General features: G+C 45.5%; 1 protein-coding gene across 5 annotated transcripts in view; it reads left to right on the top strand.

Moving 5' to 3' along the window:
* The window catches only part of Per3 (period circadian regulator 3), a 56590-nt gene that overhangs the window by 25818 nt on the left and 7890 nt on the right, over window positions 1-22882 (top strand). For all 5 annotated transcript variants that reach the window (XM_047541304.1, XM_047541331.1, XM_047541297.1 and 2 more), the window contains 5 exons: window positions 15431-15563; window positions 16000-16124; window positions 16357-16530; window positions 20212-20439; window positions 21139-21761. In XM_047541304.1, coding sequence (XP_047397260.1) covers window positions 15431-15563; window positions 16000-16124; window positions 16357-16530; window positions 20212-20439; window positions 21139-21761 — 1283 coding nt within the window. The remainder of the gene's footprint in view (window positions 1-15430; window positions 15564-15999; window positions 16125-16356; window positions 16531-20211; window positions 20440-21138; window positions 21762-22882) is intronic.

Raw genomic sequence — 22882 nt, 5'->3', positions numbered from 1 at the left:
ATTGGATTTTATCAAAATCTAAAACTCAATTTTGAAAGATACTGATAAGAAAATGAAGAGAAAATATTTTCAAATTACACATACAGTATAGGACTTGTATCTAGAATATATAAATAACTCTCAAAACTCAACAACATGGTGCACGCCCATAAACCCAGTGGCTCAGGAATCTGAGGCAGAAGAATTACAAGTTCAAAGTCAGCCTCAGCAACTTAGCAGGGCTGTAAAATAATTTGACAAGACCCTGTCTCAAAAACTAAAATGGGCAGGGGATGTGTCTCAATGGTTAACCGCCCTGGGTTCAATCCCCAGTACCTACCTCCACCAAAGATAGATAGATAGATAGATAGATAGATAGATAAACAAACTGAACATTTTTCCAAACACATGTATAGACAGCAAATCACATATGAAAGATTCTCAATTTATTAGTCATTAGACCAAAAGAAATTAAAACCACATGAGCTACTACCACACACCTATTAGAATGGATCAATTAAAATGAAAAAATCTTACCGTGCTAAGTGTTGACAAGGATGCAGAGTAATCAGAACACTCATATTACTGGAAAAAATGTAAAAATTATACAGACACTTGGGAGAAGTTTGACACTGTTCTATGAAGTTAAGCATGTTCTTATCATATAACTTGGCAATTCCATTTTTAGTTCTTTACCCAAGTGAAGTAACCTAAGTTCACACAGAAACCTGTACCAGGGTTACTACTCTGGGCACCACCCACTTGTCATTCAGCAAATGTTGCTCCGTGTTGAGCAACAAGGTCCAATGTACCTCCTCAGGGCCCGCCTGAGGAGAACATGGGGCCGAGCAGGATGATGAGTGTCAGCGGCAATGGAAACCCACCAGAGCCAGGAGGTCTGTCAGCGCACGAAGCACAGCAGGAACTCTATTGAGGAAGTTACACAGCTTTTATGTTGGGTGGGGGCTAGGTGGGGACCAATTAGCTTAAAGGTCAGCAAGGCACAGGGGATTCACGCAGGGGAGAGTCCCATAGGACTAAATGGCAGGCACCAGCTGATCACGTTCAGGAACTGCTGCTAACCAATCTCTGACAGTAGCGGGTGGAGATGAGCAGGCCAATCAGGGAGTTGCTGGGTAAGAACACATTTTTCAGTTTCTGGGGGAGAGTGGCAGTACAAAGAAGTCCAGGTAAACTGTTGGTGGATCAGGCAGTGCCACATATGAGGAGGTTGCCACGAAGGTGCAGCCGCCACTAGGGTGCGTCCCCTACAATTCCCCCTTTTTGTTTTTTTAGCCCCTCTGGAGCCAGTTGGAAGGTGGAGCTTCTGTCTTAGGTTGTCTCCTCTTTAGAGATCTTACCCATCTCTGAATACTCCACAGCACCTCAACAGCTCCGCGGGGAGGGAAACCTCATCAAGAGCCTGTCTTAGGTTGTCCCAGTGCACCTGAGATCTTACCTGTCATTAGCTCAAGGTGTCTCCGGGGGTTAACCTTGCATTATCATTGTATGCCTCCTCGTAACCAGTGGCTAGCCGTTGGTATTGTACTTGGACATTCATTAATTGTACTGCCTCCCAACGTTTCTGTATGAACTGTAGAAGGGAAGTAAGTGAGCCAGCTATGTAAGCCCGTCCAGAAGAAGCTAGATTGGAACTCGGTATGCTGTTTTTTCAGATTTTCTTTCAGTTGCTTAATCTTGTTATGGACAATTCTGGACCTATTGGCATAAAAGCAACATTCCTCCTGAAGAAACAAGTAAAGTCCTCCTTCCCTGGCAGTTAGTAAATTTAACCCTCTCCCATGTTGTAGGACTACCGCTACAAGGGAATCTAATTGTGCCTGGAGGTCTAAGATTGCACTAGCCACTTATTGCATATCATCTATTAATTGTTGTGAAGGTTTAGGATATAAGATAAGAGAGGTGCCTAGTCTGGCAATTTTGGCTCCCACTTTAGTAGCTACCTTGTTCTTTTTTTTTTTTTTTTTTTTTTTTAAAATCAGGTCATGAATATTTTAATTTATTTTTATTGTAAACAAATGGGATACATGTTATTTCTGTTTGTACATGGAGTAACAGCATACCATTTGCATAATCATACATTTACATAGGGTAATGATGTTTGATTCATTCCGTTATTTTTTCCTTCCCCCCCACCCCTCCCACCTCTCTTTTCCCTCTATACAGTCCCTCCTTCCTCCATTCTTGCCCCCCTCGCACCCCCCATTATCTGTCATCATCCGCTTATCAGTGAGATCATTCGTCTTTTGGATTTTTGAGACTGGCTTATCTCACTTAACATGATATTCTCCAATTTCATCCATTTGCCTGCAAATGCCATAATTTTATTATTATTTATAGCTGAGTAATATTCCATTGTATATATATACCATAGTTTCTTTATCCATTCATCAATTGAAGGGCATCTAGGTTGGTTCCACAGTCTGGCTATTGTGAATTGAGCAGCTATGAACATTGATGAGGTTGTATCTCTGTAGTATGCTGATTTTAAGTCCTTTGGGTATAGGCCGAGGAGTGGGATAGCTGGGTCAAATGGTAGGTCCATTCCAAGTTTTCTAAGGAATCTCCACACTGCTTTCCAGAGTGGCTGCACTAATTTGCAGCCCCACCAGCAATGTATGAGTGTACCTTTTTCCCCACATCCTCTCCAACACCTATTATTGCTTGTATTCTTGATAATCGCCATTCTAATTGGGGTGAGATGGAATCTTACTGTAGTTTTGATTTGCATTTCTCTTATTACTAAAGATGGTGAACATTTTTTCATATGTTTGTTGATTGCTTGTAGATCTTCTTCTGTGAAGTGTCTGTTCATATCCTTAGCCCATTTGTTGATTGGGTTCTTTGTATTCTTGGTGTAGAGTTTTTTGAGTTCTTTATAGATTCTGGAGATTAGTGCTCTATCTGAAGTATGAGTGGCAAAGACATTCTCCCACTCTGTAGGCTCTCTCTTCACATTGCTGATAGTTTCCTTTGCTGAGAGAAAGCTATTTAGTTTGAATCTATCCCAGTTATTGATTCTTGCTTTTATTTCTTGTGCTGTGGGAGTCCTGTTAAGGAAGTCTGATCCTAAGCCAACAAGTTGAAGATTTGGACCTACTTTTTCTTCTATAAGATGCAGGGTCTCTTGTCTGATTTCAAGGTCCTTGATCCATTGTGAGTTGATTTTTGTGCAGGGTGAGAGATAGGGGTTTAGTTTAATTCTGCTGCATATGGATTTCCAGTTTTCCCAGCACCATTTGTTGAAGAGGCTATCTTTTCTCCATTGCATATTTTTGGCCCCTTTGTCTAGTATTAGAAAATTGTATTTATTTGGGTTTGTGTCCATGTCCTCTATTCTATACCATTGATCTACCTGTCTATTTTGGTGCCAATACCATGCCATTTTGTTACTATTTCTTTGTAGTATAGTTGAAGTTCTGGTATTGCGATACCCCCTGCTTCATTCTTCCTGCTAAGGATTGCTTTAGCTATTTTGAGTTTCTTATTCTTCCAGATGAATTTCATGATTGCTTGCTCTATTTCTGTAAGGTACATCATTGGGATTTTAATTGGAATTGCATTGAATCTGTATAGCACTTTTGGTAGTATGGCCATTTTGACAATATTAATTCTGCCTGTCCAAGAACATGGGAGATCTTTCCATCTTCTAAGGTCTTCCTTAATTTCTTTCTTCAATGTTTTGTAGTTTTCATTGTAGAGATCTTTTACCTCTTTGGTTAGATTGATTCCCAAGTATTTTATTTTTTTTGAGGCTATTGCAAATGGGGTTGTTTTCCTCATTTCCCTTTCAGCTGTTTCGTCACTTGCGTATAAAAATGCTTTAGATTTATGCGTGTTGGTTTTATAGCCTGCTATTTTGCTGAATTCATTGATGAGGTCTAGAAGTTTTCTGGAGGAGTTTTTTGGATCCTCTAAATATAGAATCATGTCATCCACAAATAGTGACAGCTTAAGTTCCTCTTTTCCTATTCGTGTCCCTTTAATTTCTTTAGTCTGTCTAATTGCTCTGGCTAGAGTTTTGAGGATAATGTTGAATAGAAGTGGTGAAAGAGGACATTCCTGTCTTGTTCCCGTTTTTAAAGGGAGTGGTTTCAGTTTTTCTCCATTAAGAATGATGTTGGCCGTGGGCTTAGCATAAATAGCCTTTACAATGTTCAGGTATGTTCCTACTATCCCTATTTTTTCTAGTGTTTTGAGCATGAAGGGGTGTTGTATTTTGTCAAATGCTTTTTCTGTGTCAATTGAAATAACCATATGATTCTTATCCTTAAGTCTATTGACATGATGGATTACGTTTATTGATTTACGGATGTTGAACCATCCTTGCATTCCAGGGATGAACCCCACTTGATTGTGGTGCACAATTTTCTTAATATGTTTTTGGGTACGGTTCGCCAGTATTTTGTTAAGGATCTTTGCATCTATATTCATCAAGGATATTGGTCTAAAATTTTCTTTCCTTGATGTGTCTTTGCCTGGTTTGGGTATGAGGGTGATATTAGCTTCATAGAATGAGTTTGGGTAGGGTACCCTCCTTTTCTATTTCGTGGAATACTTTGAGAAGTATTGGAATGAGTTCTTCTTTGAAGGTCTTGTAGAACTCGGCTGAGAATCTGTCTGGTCCTGGGCTTTTCTTGGATGCTAGATTTTTAATGGCTTCTTCTATTTCATTGCTTGATATTGATCCGTTTAAATTGTGTATGTCCTCCTGGTTCAGCTTGGGAGGAGCATATGTCTCTAGAAATTTGTCAGTGTCTTCGGTAGTTTCTATTTTGTTGGAATACAGATTTTCAAAGTAGCTTCTCATTATGTTCTGTATCTCAGTGGTGTCTGTCATGATATTTCCTTTTTCATCAGGTATTTTAGTAATTTGAGTCTTCTCTTTCTCTTTGTTAGTGTGGCTAAGGGTTTGTCTATTTTGTTTACTTTCTCAACCAACTTTTTGTTTTGTCAATTTTTTGAATTGTTTCTTTTGTTTCAATTTCATTTTAATTATTTCCTGCCTCCTACTACTTTTGCTGTTATTCTGTTCTTTCTACGGCTTTGAGCTGTAATGTTAGGTCATTGAGTTGTTGACTTTTCATTCTTTTCTGGAATGTGCTCCATACAATGAATTTTCCCCTTAGTACTGCATTCATAGTGTTCCAGAGATTTTGATATGTTGTATCAATGTTCTCATTGACCTCTTAAGAATTTTTTTATCTCTTCTGTGATGTTTTTTGTTATCCATGTTTCATTCAATAGCATATTATTTAGTCTCCAGGTGTTGGAGTAATTTCTGTTTTTTTATTTTGTCATTGATTTCTACTCTCAGTCCATTATTCATTATAATCTGATAGAACACAAGGCAGTATCTCTATTTTTTTGCATTTCCTAAGGGCTGCTTTGTGGCATAACATATGGTCTCTTTTCAAGAAGGTTCCATGTGCTGCTGAGAAGAAAGTGAATTCACTCATCGATGGATGGAATATTAAATATATGTCTATTAAGTCTAGGTTATTGATTGTGTTATTGAGTTCTGTGGTTTCTTTGGTTGGATTTTGTTTGGAAGATCTATCTAGTGGTGACAGCAGTGGGTTAAAGTCACCCAGAATTATTGTGTTGTGGTCTATGTGATTCCTGAAATTGAGAAGGATTTGTTTGATGTAAGGGGATGCACCATTGTTTGGGGCATAAATATTTCCTTTCGTTATGTCTTCCTGATTTATGGTTCCCTTAAGCAGTATGAAATGTCCTTCTTTATCTCTTCTGACTGACTTCGGCTTGAAGTTCACTTTATCTGATATAAGGATGTAAACCCCCACTTTTTTACTGAGTCCATGTGCGTGGTAGGTTTTTTCCCATCCTTTCACCTTTAGTCTGTGTACGTCTTTTTCTATGAGATAAGTCTCTTGCAGGCAGCATATTGTTGGGTCTTTCTTTTTAATCCATTCTGCCAGTTGCTACCTTGTTCTTAACATGTTGTTCATAAAGAGGAATCATGCTCATTTGGATATTGTGCATATCCATCCTCTGGGGCCAGTACTCTCACATATTGTTGCCTTATCATCATTAGTTGGACTGTGCTTACACGGTCCTTGATAAAAGCTATTAACCTATTTAGAATGCAGGGACTGAAGATTAGGAGTAAGAATAAAATAATAAGTGGCCCCAGTAAGGTAGAAATCAAGGTGGTCAACCAAGGGGAGGAATTAAACCATGATTCAAACCAGCCTTGCTGTGCTTCTTGTTCCTTCTTCCGTTTGGCTAGTCCTTCTCTAACTTTAGTCATAGATTCTTTAATTATTCCTGAATGGTCAACATAAAAGCAACATTGTTCACCTAGGGCTACACATAATCCTCCTTGCTGTAGGAAAATCAAATCTAATTCCCTCCTGTTTTGCATTACTACTTCAGCTAGGGAAGTGAGGGATTCTTGAAGGTGGGAAATGGAGTTTTCTAGCTTCTCAATATCTAGATCAATAGCTGCTCTTAAACCAGAGTAATGTTGGTTCTGAGTTATCAAGGAAGCTGTTCCTGTTCTGGCTCCTATGAGTCCCATACCCAGAATCATGCTTAGGGTTATGGCCATAAGAGGTTCCCTCTTGGTGCTAGGGGGGCTCCCTCTTAGTCATAGATGGAAGTCCTCATCTGAATGATATAATAGCCTGGGAACTAACCTAACAAGCACACAAAAGCCTTGGGAGTTACTGATCACTTCTGTGTGGGCACATGGTGTGAGTCCTGTAGAACAGGCCCACCAAGTGTCCTGCTGGGGGATTAGATATTGACCTGAGTTGCTCAGTGTCACAGTTTGCTTGCATAAAGATTCATGAGATGCAGGGATATAGCCTATACAGAGCCCTCGTCCAGTGACTTGTTGTAAGGTTTTGATTGCCAGCGACATTCGTTAGAGTCGTGGAAAGATGTATAGTTTCCTAGAATTGCTATGCCTTCATAATATGGTGGGGCTGTATCATAACTCAGCCAACAGGATTTAGTTATATTGGGATTAGAGCTGTTTAGGACTAAGTAGGATTGTTCTAGAAGAGCTAATAGGGGATCCTCGAAGGTCCCCGTTGGGAGAGTGGTAGACTTCAGTAGCAAGGTTTCAGCGCTAGGAGATGTGGTTGAGAGATGTGTTAGGCTTGGTTTTGGGGTACCAGTTTACTGAATGAATTGTTTGCTTGGATTAAGTACCTAGTTGGGGCCCAATGCTGTTTTGCTCAGGGGTCTCTGGACTAACTCGATTGTGAAGATTAGTCCAGGATTGTACCCACTGCGGTAAAGTCTTAGTCCCCAGGTTTTTCCAGCCTCCCAGTTTGCCTTTTTTCCTGCAGGGGTAAACTTTATGACTAATGGGGTTGCATATGGCTCTGTATAGGCTATATCCCTGCATCTATATCCCTGGGTAGCTAATGGGAAGGCAGAATATTCTGATTGGTTTTTATCATAACATGGCCCACAGTTCACCCTTTTACTATTCTGTTGGCAATAACCTCGTCCCACTTCTTGCATGTTTCTACCCCTTTCCACCGAGATTAGGTCTCCAGTGATGGGGGCGGTCCACGTAACCCACCCAGTAGATTCACAACCCCATGCTTTACAGTAGGCACTTTCAGGACCTCCGCTTTTGGCAATTTGCTTTCTGTCTCTCGAGTGAGCGGGGCAGACGTAGAACCCTAGGCTTCTGATATTGCTGCAACCCCCGGGAGTTAAACACCCATACCCCAGGAAGCGTTCCTGATCTGAAGGGTCCCATGTATTCCCCACAAGGTCACACAAGTCCACAAGGAGGTCAGGGAACCAAGTTCCTAGAGGGGCTAAATTTGAGGAGGTGACATTGGCTATTTCGCCGGTTTCTGCGTTGATGACCATCCAGGTTTGGTTCCATGGGAGGTGGAGGTTTCCTTGAACTAGTACAGTACTTACTAGTACAGTACTTAACTTCCTAACCCTTTGTTAGGAAGCAAAGGGCTACTAAAGGTCCCATGGTAAGCAGAGGGACTTAGGGTTTAGTGTGGTTTTGATACTTATGGTACAGCTCCAGGTGCTCCAAGAAAGCTTGGATGATGGTGGCACTAATGAATACCAACAGAGAGATGATGAGCAGTCCAGTGATGATGAGGCGAAGAGCCCACCAAGGTTCTTGCATACCTGTCAAAGACAAGAGAATACCATACCTCAAGAGTCGAGCTCCTTGGGTCAGTATTATCATTTTGTGAGGGGAGGGCATCATTTGGAGGGGGGTGATATTTAATGTTCTTTGCAGGGCAGGGACCCAAATGGGCTCGTCCTCACCAATAGGAAATACACATCCGAATCCCCTTCCAACAGTTATGAGAGGGTCAGGACTTCTCCAGGCCCCTGTGAGAGGGTCTTTCCATTGGACTTTGATGTTGTGATATTTTAACACCATTGCCCAATGCTTTTGGAAAGGGAAGAGATGATCATTTTTGGAAAAATTTAAAATATTTAGAGTGCATAGTGCTATCCTTAATTGATCATGGGGGGATGATACTCCCCCTTTTTGTTTTAATAGCTGGGTCTTTAGGGTTCTGTTTTGTTGTTCGACAATTGCTTGACCAGTAGGATTGTAGGGTATGCCGTATTATGCTGGATGCTCCAGCGTTCTACAAATGCCGAGAATGATTTACTGGCGAAGCAAGGGCCATTGTCAGTTTTGAGTTGTTTGGGTAGGCCGATTGTCTTTTCTCCGGCATGGGCTGTGGCCCAGCAGGCATGTGAGAAAGATCAATGGTTACAAAGACTATTTGAGCTTTCCAAAAGGAGCATAATGGGTGACATCTGTTTGCCACAGATGATTAGGTGTTAACCCACGGGGATTGACTCCAGCTTCTTGTAAAGGAGGTACTTGTAGAAAAGGCAAACAAGATTTACAGATCCCAGTGATTTGTTTTAGCTCCTTAATAGGGACCTGGGGATACCTGTGGTGTAAGTCCCACCAATTAACATGAGTAAGCTCATGAAAGGAGGTAGCCTCCTCTTGAAAAGAATAGCTTTGCAGAGAAGATGCTAAGGAGTCAGCAATTGTATTGCCCTGAGATAAAATACCTGGGAGGCGTTGGTGCCCCAGGAGGTGCTACAGAAATATAGGTTTAGTCCTCAACTTTAACAGGTTTCTTTCCTGAAGCATTAAAGGGGTGATGGGATTATCATCAAGTTTAATGTATGACCAGGGGAGGTTAGGGAGCAGATTGGCAGCATAGAGGCTATCAGTAAACAGGTTGAAAGGCTCTTGTATCTCGCTTAAGGCTAGAATGATGGCAGAGCTCTTTGAATTGTGCTGAACCTTGGATGTCATGGACTAATGTCCTGGGGGTTTCGTCACCCTGCATAGAAGGTGGAAAAATAACTATTGCTGCTCCTCTCTTTCCCCCATCTGAGGACACCCTGAGAAAGGAAGGATTAGCCTCAGGTATAAACAATCTTGGTGTAAAAAATAATAAATTTTACATATACCCTATTGATAACAAGTCCTATAATAGAATATTAAATGATAGAAATAAATCCCCAATAAAATTTACTCTTTATAATTACCATTACAGACAAGTTTAGTTTGGAGAAGAGCAGCTTGATAAATTCCCTGCTCTAAAACTTGTATACCTGGAAAATATGAACACATTTAATATACAAAGAGTGACCATTTCACAATTACCTTGACACTTTTATATTACCCAATTTAGTTTTTAAAGAAAAATTTAGACTCTAACGTAGTACAATACTCTAACAGTTGTTTAACCATAATTGTATAAACCTCAATTTTCAAGACTAATTGTCTTAAAGAGTGAAACTTAACAGGTATAAATGTTAAGAGTAAATTAGTGTCTGCAAGAAATCCTTGTCAATTTAACATATAAATTAAACTTGGTTTATATCAATACAGTAGTATTTGACTTTAAGAAAAACCTTAAACAGCTTTAATTGATTATCTCACATACTTGTAACCAACTTAGTTACATGCAAACTTGTTGACATTTGCCCTTTACTTACAGACTTTCTTAGCACTTACTTAGACCCTCATGTATTTCATTATATAAACACTTTCTTATCCAGAAGGATTTTGTTCTTCACTAAATATAGTTCCATTTTTAGAGCCTTTTATTTTCTTAACGCTCACCCTCTGGGTTGGGGTTTTACTTGTTAGGACATAACTCTTAATAACCTTGTTTTTAGTAATGACACAAAGCAATTTTAAACCCTTTTTAATTTACCAACCTATGAAAACACCAATAATGTTTAAGTATGTTACTCCATGGATTTAAGGACTTAAGAGTACTTAATGTTATTTAACAATTAGCATTTTAACTTTGCAACTTAATTAGATGTTGCTAACAAACACATTTGAGTAGTCTCATACATGTTAAATTTAATTTACTTATTTTGAAAAAAAATAAGATATCAGACAAGTGTCCTGATCAGTATTTGCCATCTCTTTCCTATTAAAGAAAAGTCCTAGAAACAATTGATATTAGACATTGTTTAACATCAACATTTCATTAGTTTGACCACCTAGAGACTCGCGAGTTATTTCTAAAGACATTTCACTTTTATTAGTTTACCCAACTTAAATTGAACCTTTTTAAATCAGGTGAATTAAAACTATTTGGATCCATTTTTAAATTTTAATTTTAGGAGCACTGAGTTTTGACATAGACAAAACATGACACCAGACAGCACAACATACATATAACACAAAATCAAAGGCCTTGTAACTTTATAGGTGAATCTCCATTGCAATGTAACAGATGTTCAAAAACTCTAGTCAAATAAAAAAATAGAACTGATCAAAAAAGAGTCATAAGCTCAAAAATACAGCATTAAAGAAAAACAAAACAAAACAAGAATCCTAGAAAATGAGTTAGCTCTGTGTAGCAGCCCAGGAGTTTAAGTCTCAGGTCGCTCCCCCTGCTGAGACTGCTGCAGTTTCCATTCCAGTGCAGGCTTCAGCAAGGCCAGGCAGGGGGAATTGCCTAGGACCTTTTAACCTTTTTTTTCCTGGTTGAGAAATCAGGTTAGGTTTGAATGCAGAAAATCATGAAACATTATTTCCCACTACTAACATTTTCACAAATTGATCTCTCAAAGTGGGCCTGGAGGGAACTTTCTCTGTAAGCTTTTTTTCCACTCTGTCTATAAATGTGGCTAAATCCTCAGAGGCTTTTTGTGTGATACCTGAGATTGGGGGCTCTGAGGGGCCCTCCTCAAGTTTCTTCCAGGCCGCCAAACCTAAAGTGCGTAAGGAGTGGGTATGGCCGCCTGCAGTAGGCCCGTAGAGAATTGATCATTAGACCCTGAGAGTATTCCAAAGGTGATGGGGATAGGTGGATTAGTGGCTTGGTTCTCTCTGCCTGAGCATGACACTCGTCATTGAAAAAGGCGCACCACGTAATATACATTGGACCTGGAAGAACGGCCTTAGTCAGGTTTCTCCAGTCCTGTGTGGTGCAATTTTGGTGGGCAAGACCTTGAAGGATAGTTTCCACCCAGGGGGAATTTGGGCCGTCCTCAGTGACGACTTTCTTTAGTTCTTTTAAATCTCGAGCCTCCCAGGGGTACCAGATAGCAGGCTTATTACCTGCTGGGTTAGCATTCACTGAAAAGAGGTGACATGCTTCAGAGGCAGGGGCAGGGAGTGGCCCTGTGCTCAAGATAAGTTTTGTATCTGGATAGGGTGGAGGAGGGGCTGAAGAAGCCCGGAAAGGGTTAGAAAAGGGAGTGGTCAGACTTGGAATTGGACTGTCCCATATTTTATGGGAGTACACTCACCCACAGTTCGATTGACCTGTCAGCAACTTCATGATCCTCCCACCGGGGACCAGTTGTTGCTCCCTGACGAGCAACAAGGTCCGATGTACCTCCTCAGGGCCCACCTGAGGAGAATATGGGGCCGAGCAGGATGATGAGTGTCGGCGGCAATGGAAACCCACCAGAGCCGGGAGGTCTGTCAGTGCACGAAGCACAGCAGGAACTCGTTTATTGAGGAAGTCACACAGCTTTTATGTAGGGTGGGGGCTAGGTGGGGACCAATTAGCTTAAAGGTCCAATTAGCAAGGCACAGGGGATTCACGCAGGGGAGAGTCCCATAGGACTAAATGGCAGGCACCAGCTGATCACGTTCAGGAACTGCTGCTAACCAATCTCTGACAGTAGCGGGTGGAGATGAGCAGGCCAATCAGGGAGTTGCTGGGTAAGAACACATTTTTCAGTTTCTGGGGGAGAGTGGCAGTACAAAGAAGTCCAGGTAAACTGTTGGTGGATCAGGCAGTGCCACATATGAGGAGGTTGCCACGAGGGTGCAGCCGCCACTAGGGTGCGTCCCCTACAAGCAAATGCATGAATGACTGTAATACACGCACACAGTGGAATACTACTGCACAGTGAAGAGGCGCGGACCTGGTGTATGCAGCAGCCACACGGACACTGACACCGTAGGAGTCCAGGGCCGACCTTCCCGTGGAACTCAGGAGGAAGATCATCTACTTCTGGTGTCCTGGGTCACTGAGCATATACAGTGTGGGTATGCCAGACAGTCATGAATCACGTCACATGGGAGGAGCAGGGCCGTCGACTGTATCACACTACTCAGAACAGTGCACACTCAGCTCTTGGGACTCTTATTTCTGGAACTTTCTGAGTTCCCCGGAGACTGCAGTCAGCTGTGGGAACGGAGATCACAGAAAGTGAAACTGCAGGCAAGGTACACAGGCTAGGAGCAGGGGAGGGGGGCGCTGCAGAGGGCACAGCACTGGGAGACCGAGGGACAGAGGCGACTGGTTGGTCACTGGGCAGCTCTCACACAGCTCTGGGAGTCCTGAGGGACAGAGGCGTCCTGTTGGTCACTGGGCAGCTCTCACACAGCTCTGGGAGTCCTGAGGGACAGAGGCAACCGGTTGGTCACTGGGCAGCTCTCACACAGCTCTGGGAGTCCTGAGGGACAGAGGCAACCGGTTGGTCACTGGGCAACTCTCACACAGCTCTGGGAGTCCTGAGGGACAGAGGCGTCCTGTTGGTCACTGGGCAGCTCTCACACAGCTCTGGGAGTCCTGAGGGACAGAGGCGACCTGTTGGTCACTGGGCAGCTCTACACAGTTCTGGGAGTCCTGAGGGACAGAGGCGACCTGTTGGTCACTGGGCAGCTCTACACAGTTCTGGGAGTCCTGAGGGACAGAGACAACCTGTTGGTCACTGGGCAGCTCTCACACAGCTCTGGGAGTCCTGAGGGACACAGGCGTCCTGTTGGTCACTGGGCAGCTCTCACACAGCTCTGGGAGTCCTGAGGGACAGAGGCGACCTGTTGGTCACTGGGCAGCTCTCGTCAGTTGGCGAAGACCGATAGAGACCCCACCCCAGAATGCAGGGAGAACCCAGGTTGCCGTGCAGGCTGTGACGGATCAGCTGTGTTTCGGATGAATGGCATTAGCACACGGGAAGGAAGTGGGAAGAAAGGAGCTGGGTAGCTTTGGAAAAAACCATTGTACGTGGATACTCCAGGGCTGAACAGGAAACTCTGATGTCACACACGCTGGACTCGGGTTGACTTGTTTCTCATTAGAGCAGTTCTTTTTCAGGGGGTGGTTACCGGGGATTGAACTCAGGGCCCTTAACCACTGAACCACATCCCCAGCCCTATTTATATTTTTTACTTTGAGACACGGTCTCACTAAGTTGCTTAGGGCCTCACTGAGTTGCAGAGGCTGACTTTGAACTTGCAATCCTCCTGCCTCAGCCTTCTGAGCCACTGGGATTATAGGTGTGTGCCACTCTGCCCGGCTACCAGTGCGGTTCTGAAGCTGATTTGTATGTAAACTAGGGTTAAACAGAATGGGCGAAGACGGTGTAAATAAGGATAAGTGTACTCCACCATCGTAGACGTTTCAGGTAGTGGAAAAGGAGTGCTGGGGTGACCGCCGTGGTAGTGCTGGCCTAGAGACAGGGCTAGGAGAACGCGGGGGCATTTTGTCTAATGGATGGACAAGCAGATGGACAGAAAGCAGCAGTATGCAGACACACTCCCCAGTTCTGACCGTTGGGAGGACCCACAAGAAAGGACACACGTGGCACCCAGCTCTTGGTTTCTAAATGTTTTTCTAACAAAAGGAACCAAGGCCAGAAAGGAAGTAAGTTTTCCTCAAAATAGAATAAAGAAGAGTGACGTGTCAGAAGGGCACAGAGGACAATTTGAAAGAGCTGCCAGTGGCTCAAACTGGAATATTTGGAGCACAAAGTACATGATGATAGCATTGGATCGTAACCCAGCAAACAAAGCAGAAACCAAGAGTGCTTGGTGATCAATGACAGGTGAGTAGCGAAGGCTGAGGGCTGCCACAGCAGCGGCCAAGACGCAGCCACTGGACTTGGCGTGAGGTTCTGAAAAGTCAGACGTTGCCAGTGAGGTCTGTCCTACAGTTGACCGTTGTGTCTTTGTCGCCTTCTGTGTTTTGGGTATTTGCTGATGGCGTGCACAGGTGTGATGGTCAGGTAGGTGGGAACGCTGTACTGGCTTTGCAACTCTTAAGTCTATGGTTACTTCAGAGTCAGAACGAGTGAGGTACACAGGTGGCCATTTTTCCAGAGTGGCTCTGAAGACAGGGAAGCTGTCCAGGCCAGTGAGCATGGCCTTTGCTAGCGGTAGCAGCAGTGACATGACCTCTGGACAGGGCCTGATGCAGGTCATCCGCTCCTCCTGGAACTCACTTCCGTTCTTGGTTCCCGTGACCCTGTGGTTGGCAGGGGTCTTGTCTCCCTGGCTGTTTTGGTCTCCTTTATGGGCTCGTCCTCTACAGCATGTTTACGTCTCAGTGCTCAGGCCTGAGACCTTTTGTCCTCTCTCTGCCCCTGCACCATGCCATGTGGTAGCCACCAGCCATAGGTGGCAACTTAAATTCGGACAAATACAGTGAAAATTTGGTTTCCGTCAGTTGCTGTGGCCACGTTTCAGGTGCTGGGTAGCTGCATGTGGTGGTGCTAGTGGCTCCTGTCTTGGACGCACAGACGAGTTCTGCCGGTCAGTCACGGGTCCCCAAGCAGTGCTGCCCATGAGAAGCACAGTGTCCGGCCGTGCCCCTGTGCAGTGTGCAGGCGTCTGACCCCCTGCAAGATGTCACCCCCTTGGCATCGGGCAGCTCCCAGTCGGCCTTTCACCTCAGGTCATTGATGATTCTTGTCTGAAACCTTTTCACCGTCATTTATCAAAGGCCTGTGTTACCATTCTGGTGTAATGTGCTCCGCACCTTACTTCACTCACATCGTTATGTATCACTAATATCTTTCTGTCAGTCCGTTTAGATCAGAGCTCATTTTAATAGCTGCACAATATTCTAGGTGCATAATCACATACGTCATAAAAGTGCCATGGTTTAGTTTTGCTGACCGTCTTAACTGCACGCTCAGTATTTTAAGTGCACATGCTTCCCTTCTCTTTCAGGTGAACAGAAGATCTCTTCCTTCTCCCAGACACTGAAAAAGAGAAGCATGCACACTGAGTCAGGGGAGGACATGAGGAAGGCCCGGCATAGCCCATCGTATCAGCAGATGAACTGTATCGATGGCGTCATCAGGTGTGAGACCGCTCTAATGACATGTTCGTTTTTTCCAGAAGCGTACGTTGTCCCTGTGAAACCTTCACGGAATTTCCAACAGCTGTGCAGACTTGATTGCATACTCTGAGTTAGTAGTTATTTATAGGCTGCCCAGTGCGTGCAGTTCACGGTGGGCTGCATTGTCACGGAGTGTGTGTCGGGAGACTCGGTCTTCCCCTGGGATCCGTGAGATGGCAGGGAGATGAGCCTGAGCTTATCAGAGCTAAGTGGTGTAGCATGGAAGGTCAGCCCAACTCCACTGTGAAGGAGCGGTCACCACCATGGTCCAGCCGGGCAGTCGGGAGGACCTCAGAGAAGAAAACAGTGTCCCAAACATGTGGCACGAGAGATGCAGAGGTGGGATGGTGCAGCCAGGGGACAGGCGAGAAGTTGTGGTCCGCTTCTGTCGTTGCAGGTACCTGAGGAGCTACCACGTCCCAGCTCTGAAAAGGAAGTGCGCATCCTGCACAGACACGCCATCCTCGGCCCCAGAGGAGGAGAAGTGGGCCCCCCAGGCCGATGACCCCCACACGCTGCCAGGTGGCCACCTCCAGGGCTCTCCCGGGCACCCTCCCGCCTCCCGCCTCCCGCTCCGCGCCTGCCTTCCTGCCCTTCCTTCCCCACTGTGATCACACGCCCTAGTTTCACGCCCCTTTCTACTGCCAGGAGCTGGTTTGTGGGTGGTCACCGGCTGGGTGAGCTCTTTTCCTCTCTAAGGCAAACTTCCTGCTGGGAGCTTTCTTTTCACTGTTGCTTTCTCGTGTCTCACCAGCTGTCGCGCAGATCCCCGCCATATCTAAACCGAAAGTGCCCCCAAACGGACGGCCCACCACAGCTGAAGCAGGCGCGGCTCGAACCCTGACCACTGCAGCGCTGAGCCTGGGGTCGGGCACCAGCCAGTGCAGCTACAGCAGCACCATCGTCCACGTCCCGCCCCCAGAGCCAGGTGCCACCTTTACCTTCACTGAGAGAAACAAGCTGTTGCAGCCGTGTGCTTAATTCTAGCTTCTGAGTTGTGGACAGTCGCCCTTCCTTTAATTCAGCCAAGGCGGTTTTGAGCGCCATGGTGTTTGTTTGGGGGAGTGTCTTAGGTTGTGTCCTGGCCGATTGCTGATGGGAGCAGTCGACGCGCTTATGCTTGGTCTGCCCCCTCAGGCTTCGCTGTTAGCACAGTGCTTGCTGGGTGGCACTGTGTCACGTCACTTCGTTGAATTTCACTTCGTCCATCTCACACCTTGAAACATGTCACTACGTACACATCTTTGTGTTGGTCTGGAATTCATGAATAGTGTATTTAAAACTCCTTTAACAACTAATTACTGGGTGAATTATTCTGATCTTGTTCTTTCTATTCTCTTCTCCCTCCTGTTCTCTTGACCTGATGGCTCATAATGGCTTGGTAGATGACATGGTGACAGGTCTGTTACTCTGGGTTTTTAGGTACCCTAGTTTGTCCTTGCTGGTCTCCCTGGAGGCTTGCCAGCAAGTGCTGAGCCTCTTCTGCACCTTCTCTCCTCAGTCTTGGGGGCATTCACTGCCAGTCTCAGTGAGTACGAGGCCACACTGCTGTCTAAGGAGAGCAAGCAGCCAGCTTGTGTGTTTTTAGACTGGTGTCTGTCTCTTGCAGCTCCTGTGCTGACTCTAGTAATGCACTGGCTCTGAGGGCCACGATCACACGTGTTTCCTTGCCACACACAGACATCACCAGCGAAGTAGGCTAGCTTTCCCAGAGTCCTGTGGCCCACAAGTGGCAGAGTGAGAATCAAAGTGGTCCCTAAGAGCCATTCCCACCAGGGGCCAGTTAAGATGGAATGTGAGATACAGAGATGAGGTAAAAAATCAATCCATGTTCTTTTTTTCTAGTATTGGGGATTGAACCCAGGGCATAGTACCACTGAGCTGCGTCCCAGTCCTTTTCTCCTTTTTTTTTTTTTTTAAAAGACGGTCTCACTAAGTTTCCAAGGCTGACCTCAAATTTGTAGTCCTCCTGCCTCAGCCTTCTGAGTAGCTGGGATTACAGGTGTGTGCCACTGTGCCCAGCTGCCTATCTGTAAATTGAGATTTTTTAAAATGATCACATCCAAAAGAAGGGCAGGAAAAGAAAAATCAAGCACATAATCAAATAATAACTTTAACTATAATTATTATCAGTGACAACTTAATAGACTAAGTGCCACAAGAAAGAGGCAGAGATTGTCAGAGCAGATAGAGATCAGCTCCCAAGTGCGTCCCACCCACAGTGCCGTCACCAGTTCACAATTGAAACAAACGTGGGTGCGTGGGCAGTAAAGGAATGGGCAAGGTGCCATTGGGGCAGTGGGCAGAGGAAGCCTGGGGTGCTCGCATAGGGCCAGGACAGGCCCCTGCAGTGGTGTGGCAGCCTGCACCAAGGGAGAGCTGAGGGTAGGGTTAGAGAAGCGCCTCTGGTGGTCCGAGTGAGAGCACCTAGCACCCTCTCTGCAACTGACCAACTGTCCGGGCAAAAGCAGGAGCAGAGAAATAGGTGAGCTAATGACATGCCAGCCACCTCACCCGAGCTGATCTGCCGAGAACTGGTGCCCACTAACCACATTACACACGTTCAAGGACTCAGGGTGCTCAGTGACCTATAAAACGTGGGCTGTAATGCAAGTGCCAGATGTGAAAGGGTCCATGAAATACACTGTGCTTTCTGGGTAGAGTGAATTAAATTAAAAGTCAATAATAAGATCCTGAAACCCAAAAGTGTGGAAATTAAAGAGCACATATCTACATCATGATTAAAAGATGAATTACAAGGGAGTTAGAAAATAGTTCACAATCAACAACGGAAGTGTATATAGCACACTGACATGTGTGCAGCACAGCTACAGGACAGCTTGTAAGATCAGTAGCTTTAAATGCTAATCAACAGAAGAAAGATCTCAAATCGGTGATCCAAAATTCCTTCATATGAAAAAGAAGAGCAGAGTAAACCCACAGTAGGAGGAAGGAAGAAACAAAGATAAAAGCCGAAGTCAACAAAATAGAAAACAGCATTAGATTAAGTGAAAGCTAGAAGTTGGTTCCCTGAAAAGATGAAAAAATTCATCGAGCCCTGTGCAGCAGGGGTGTCTGACTCTGCAGCTTCATGATTAGTCTTAATCCTGCAGCCGTGGGTTGCTCAAGGTTACCTTGAGTCTTCTATTCTGTCCCTGCAGATTGTAGGCTGCTTCTCAGTGTCTTCCTGTTATGGGTTGTATCTTCTTGCTTCTTCGAATGCCTTCTGAGAGGATGTTTGAGGGGATACCAGATACTATACATAGGGCCCAGATATTTTTGTTTTTCCCTGAATATTCTTTAGCTTTGTTTTGGGACCCAGGTAAGTTACCTGGCCAGACTGATCCTTTCAAGTTTTGCTTTCACAGTTTGTTAGGCAGGACCAGAGCATGTGTGGTCCGGGCCTGATTTTTCTCTGCTGCCAAGAGAGGGTCTTTCTGAGGCCTTTGTCCCCTGCCTCATGAATCACAGGGTTTTCTGGTCTGACTGCTGGGAGGGAGTGCTGATCTGTGGTCATTAGTCATCTTCCCCTCCTGTCTCAGGGGCCGCCTTTCACACATGGCTGCACTGATGAGTGCTCCCCCCGCTGCCTGGGGGCTGGCTTCTCAGGGACCCTCTCTCCCTGCCACTGATGTCAGCTCCTCTCCTGAAAACGCTGGCCCCTAGTTCTCACTGGTCTCTCCACCTTCCCCTCCCCTCCAGGCAGTGAGCGGGGCCAGTCCTGGGCTCACCTCCCTGTTTCCTGTCTTCGGGGTTAGTGTCCTTCGTGCTAGAGGTCGGCCTCGAAGCCTGTTGTCTCATATGGTTCATTCGTTGTCATGGTTTCGGGCAGGAAGGTAAATCTGGTCCCCATTACTATCTTCGCCAGAGCAGAAGCCCTGTCTGGGAGCTGATTCAGACCAGGTAGGGCCCGCTTGTGGAGGGCATGGGCTGAGCCCACCAAGGCCACTGGACCCACACAGCCCCGGAGGCTGCTGGGGATTCCGCCACAGTGCCACCGCGAAGTCCTTCCTTGGAAGAAGTAATTTTGGGGAGTGCTCCCCTGTGGATGGCACCCAAGATGGCGTCCGTGCAGCGTGCCAACACAGGGCGACTGCTGATGGAGTTCTTCAGGGCACCCTGTGGGGAAGAAGTGCCATGCAACTCACCGCAGCGGGGAGGTTGTCCTTGAGACTCACTTGCTCAGTGTGCATGACGAAGCTGGGAGATACCAAGTTCCGCTTTCCTGAGGGGGAGCGGGTGGGAACCAGGCAGGTAGCGGACAGGGCGGGCGTGCTGACTGCCTTTGTAACACTTAGTGGCTTTCTAACCACCTGCATATATTACCTGTTGAAACATAAATACAAAGATAAAATGTTTTAAATCATTTAGGGCAATAAAGCATTTACGATAAAAATCAAGAATTAAACGTGCACTGATTATCACAACTCTTTTTTTGTTTATAAAGAAAAATAAGAATTATTGTGCTAGCCTGGTGACGTTTTTTATATTCTAGCAGTTGTAATAATGTGTGTAAAAAATTGTTCAGAGGCTACTTAAAGTAATAAATGGACGAATAGAAATAATCGACAGGAACTGCATTTGAATCTGTCTCGTTTTACCTCAACAGAAGATGCCGCCCTACGATGTGAACCCTGGAGCCTGAACACCCAGCCAGGTCCTTTCACTGCAGAAGAACTCAGACACGTAGGGCTCACAACCGCCGCTCTGTCAGCCCACACGCAGAGGGAGGAGCAGGACTATGTGGACAGGTTCCGGGAAAGGATCCTGGCATCACCCTACAGCTGCTATCTTCAGCGAGAAAGCAGAAGCAAGGCCAGAGACTCCTGTGTCCAGGGTAGTTACACTTAAAATATGTATTGAACTTGTCCCTCTAGCTGATGAAAATCATACCAGTGCCATTGTCCCTCAGTGTTACCAAGGGATGGGCTCCAGGACCCACCTGGCAGGTCCCCGCCACACAGGTGCCCAGGCCTGAGACGGTGGGGGGGGGGCACAGGGTTGCCCACACCTGCCACATTCTCATCCCTTAGTTACGTAATGCCTCAGACGACGTCAGTGGTTACTTTACTGCATTGTTTAGGGAATGCTGACGAGGAAGGTGAGCCCGTACATTTTCAGTACACATGGACATTTTTTTCTGAATATTTTTGGTCTGTGTTTTGTTGAATCCACTGATGTGGAACCTGTGGATGTGGAAGGCCAACTTCCAAGAGATGGCATGAGCTGTAGGGACTGTGCCTGAAGGAGAGATGCTGAAGTGAACCCCCCTGCCAGTATTTTACCTCTCATGGAATCCGACCTATTGATTCCATAGGAAACTGTTTAAGAGATGCTAAAATGAGCTTATTTTCTAGTAATAGATTTTACCCAGAACTTTGTTCATCTTTTAGAACTACTTTTCGCCATCTCTGTAGTACATGTAGTTACTATTGGTAAGTGTTTATTCCTAAGTAATCTGACAATCACCTGTAAATGGCATTCTTCTTTTTTCATTTTAGTTTTCTGTAATATGCCTCCATCTTTATCCTCCCAGGAGATTCTACTTCCAGACACACCAGGTCAGCGGGGTGCAGGAAGAGGAAGCACAAACGAAAGAAGCTGCCAGTGTCCTTGGACAGTAGCAGCTCCAGTGACGACTTCGGTTCCCAGGGGCCGCTTCAGGACGTGCCACCCTGGTGCCCTTCCACCGCCTCTTCTGCCTGCGCCTCAGGCCTGGGCTGCCCAGCTTCCGTGATGGTTCCTGGCCAGGCCTCTTACCTGCTCCCAGCTTTTCCCCTGCCAGCCTGGGGAGCTGCACCTGAATGTCCACCGAGGCTGCCTGTGTATAGTGGCCTGCAGCACCTGCCAGCTCTTCCTTCCTCACACATGGACACTTTGACCTTTTTCCTGCACGATCCCTCCATCTGTTCTCTGTGGTCACCATCCTTCTCTCCATATCTGTTATTGGGGGCCACAGACTCTTCTGAAATCCCACCCTCAGTGTCAGCAATGGCTCCAAACCTGGAACCACTTTCTTTCGTCAGCAGCAGCAGGACAAAGGAGGAAAACTGGGAGAGGCAAAAGGAAGGGCATCCATTCCTTGGTTCTCGGAGCAGCTCGCCCCTGCAGTTGGACCTGCTCCAGGAGGAAGCGCCTGCATCTACCGAGGCCCTGGATGTAAGTGATGCCGGCTGTCTGGCTTTGTGGCCTGTGTTATGTCTGTGGCCAAGGCTAAGCCTTACTCCACGTGGCCTAGTGAGCCTCCTGTCCCCACGTGGGGAGCAGGACTGGAGGAATCCCCTCTGTCCTGGTCCTCAGATGCTTAAAGAGGCATCTTTACTAAAGCTCTACCTTCCAAGTTTTCTGTGTGAACCAGGTTCCCTCCACCCTTTAAAATTTGATATCCAGGTATTAAACTTAATGTGTTTATTGCCTGTAAAAAGTATTTTCTTATAACTGAGGTTGTGATCTGGGACATGGGAACAGGCCATATAGCAGGATATGAATTTCCATGCATATGTGTAGGACAACAGATGTTGATGTAAGAAATAGGAGGTACTTTTGTCATCAAAAACCAGGCAGCTTGTAAGTTCCTGTTTATACATTTTCCTTTAACTTTTCAAATACTTTGCCTAGGCATTATGTGATTTATGTATTATCAGAGTAAACTTTGGAACCGTGACATTCCTGTATTTAGGTGTAGAATCCAAGACAAGTGAATGTTTACACATTTTTCTTTGGTCTTCTTCCCTTCAAGGCATAATACCCTTCTTTGAACATGTGTTCACAACATGGTCATCAAAATTGAGGTCGTGGGCTCACCTTTGAGAGCCTGGAACCAGTGCACTTGCTAAAAATCTAAAGCAAGGCCCCATGTCATGTTGAGTGGGGTCTGGGCGAGGGAATAGGACCTGGGTTCAAACCACACTCTGTCGCTCGTTGGGGGTAAGCTTAGACGACTTATTGAACCTTTCTTTGCCTTTGTTTCCTTACGAAGAGAATGGAAAACTCAGCCTGTTCCAAGGATCGTATGCCCTTTCCCCTGTGCACAGCTCTGGGCAGTTGGGCTTCTTTCACCCTCTGCCATATGCCTAGAGTTTGGCACGGTGCTCAGAACACATGGAATGCTCAGGATGCACGTCTGCCGAATGACAGAAATGACGTGACGCTGGAGAGTGGCTGGCGGTGCTGTGGATGCTCTCTAAGTGGGCACCTCCCACACTGTACGGAGAAACTCGGATGTGTTCTCAGGGACAGGCTGAGTCTTTCTCTCGCGATATGTGTACAGTTCGCACTGC

This window comes from Sciurus carolinensis, chromosome 1 (genome assembly GCF_902686445.1).
Source record: "Sciurus carolinensis chromosome 1, mSciCar1.2, whole genome shotgun sequence".
Lineage (NCBI taxonomy): Eukaryota > Metazoa > Chordata > Mammalia > Rodentia > Sciuridae > Sciurus > Sciurus carolinensis.
This window is presented reverse-complemented; position numbering and strand designations above follow the sequence as displayed.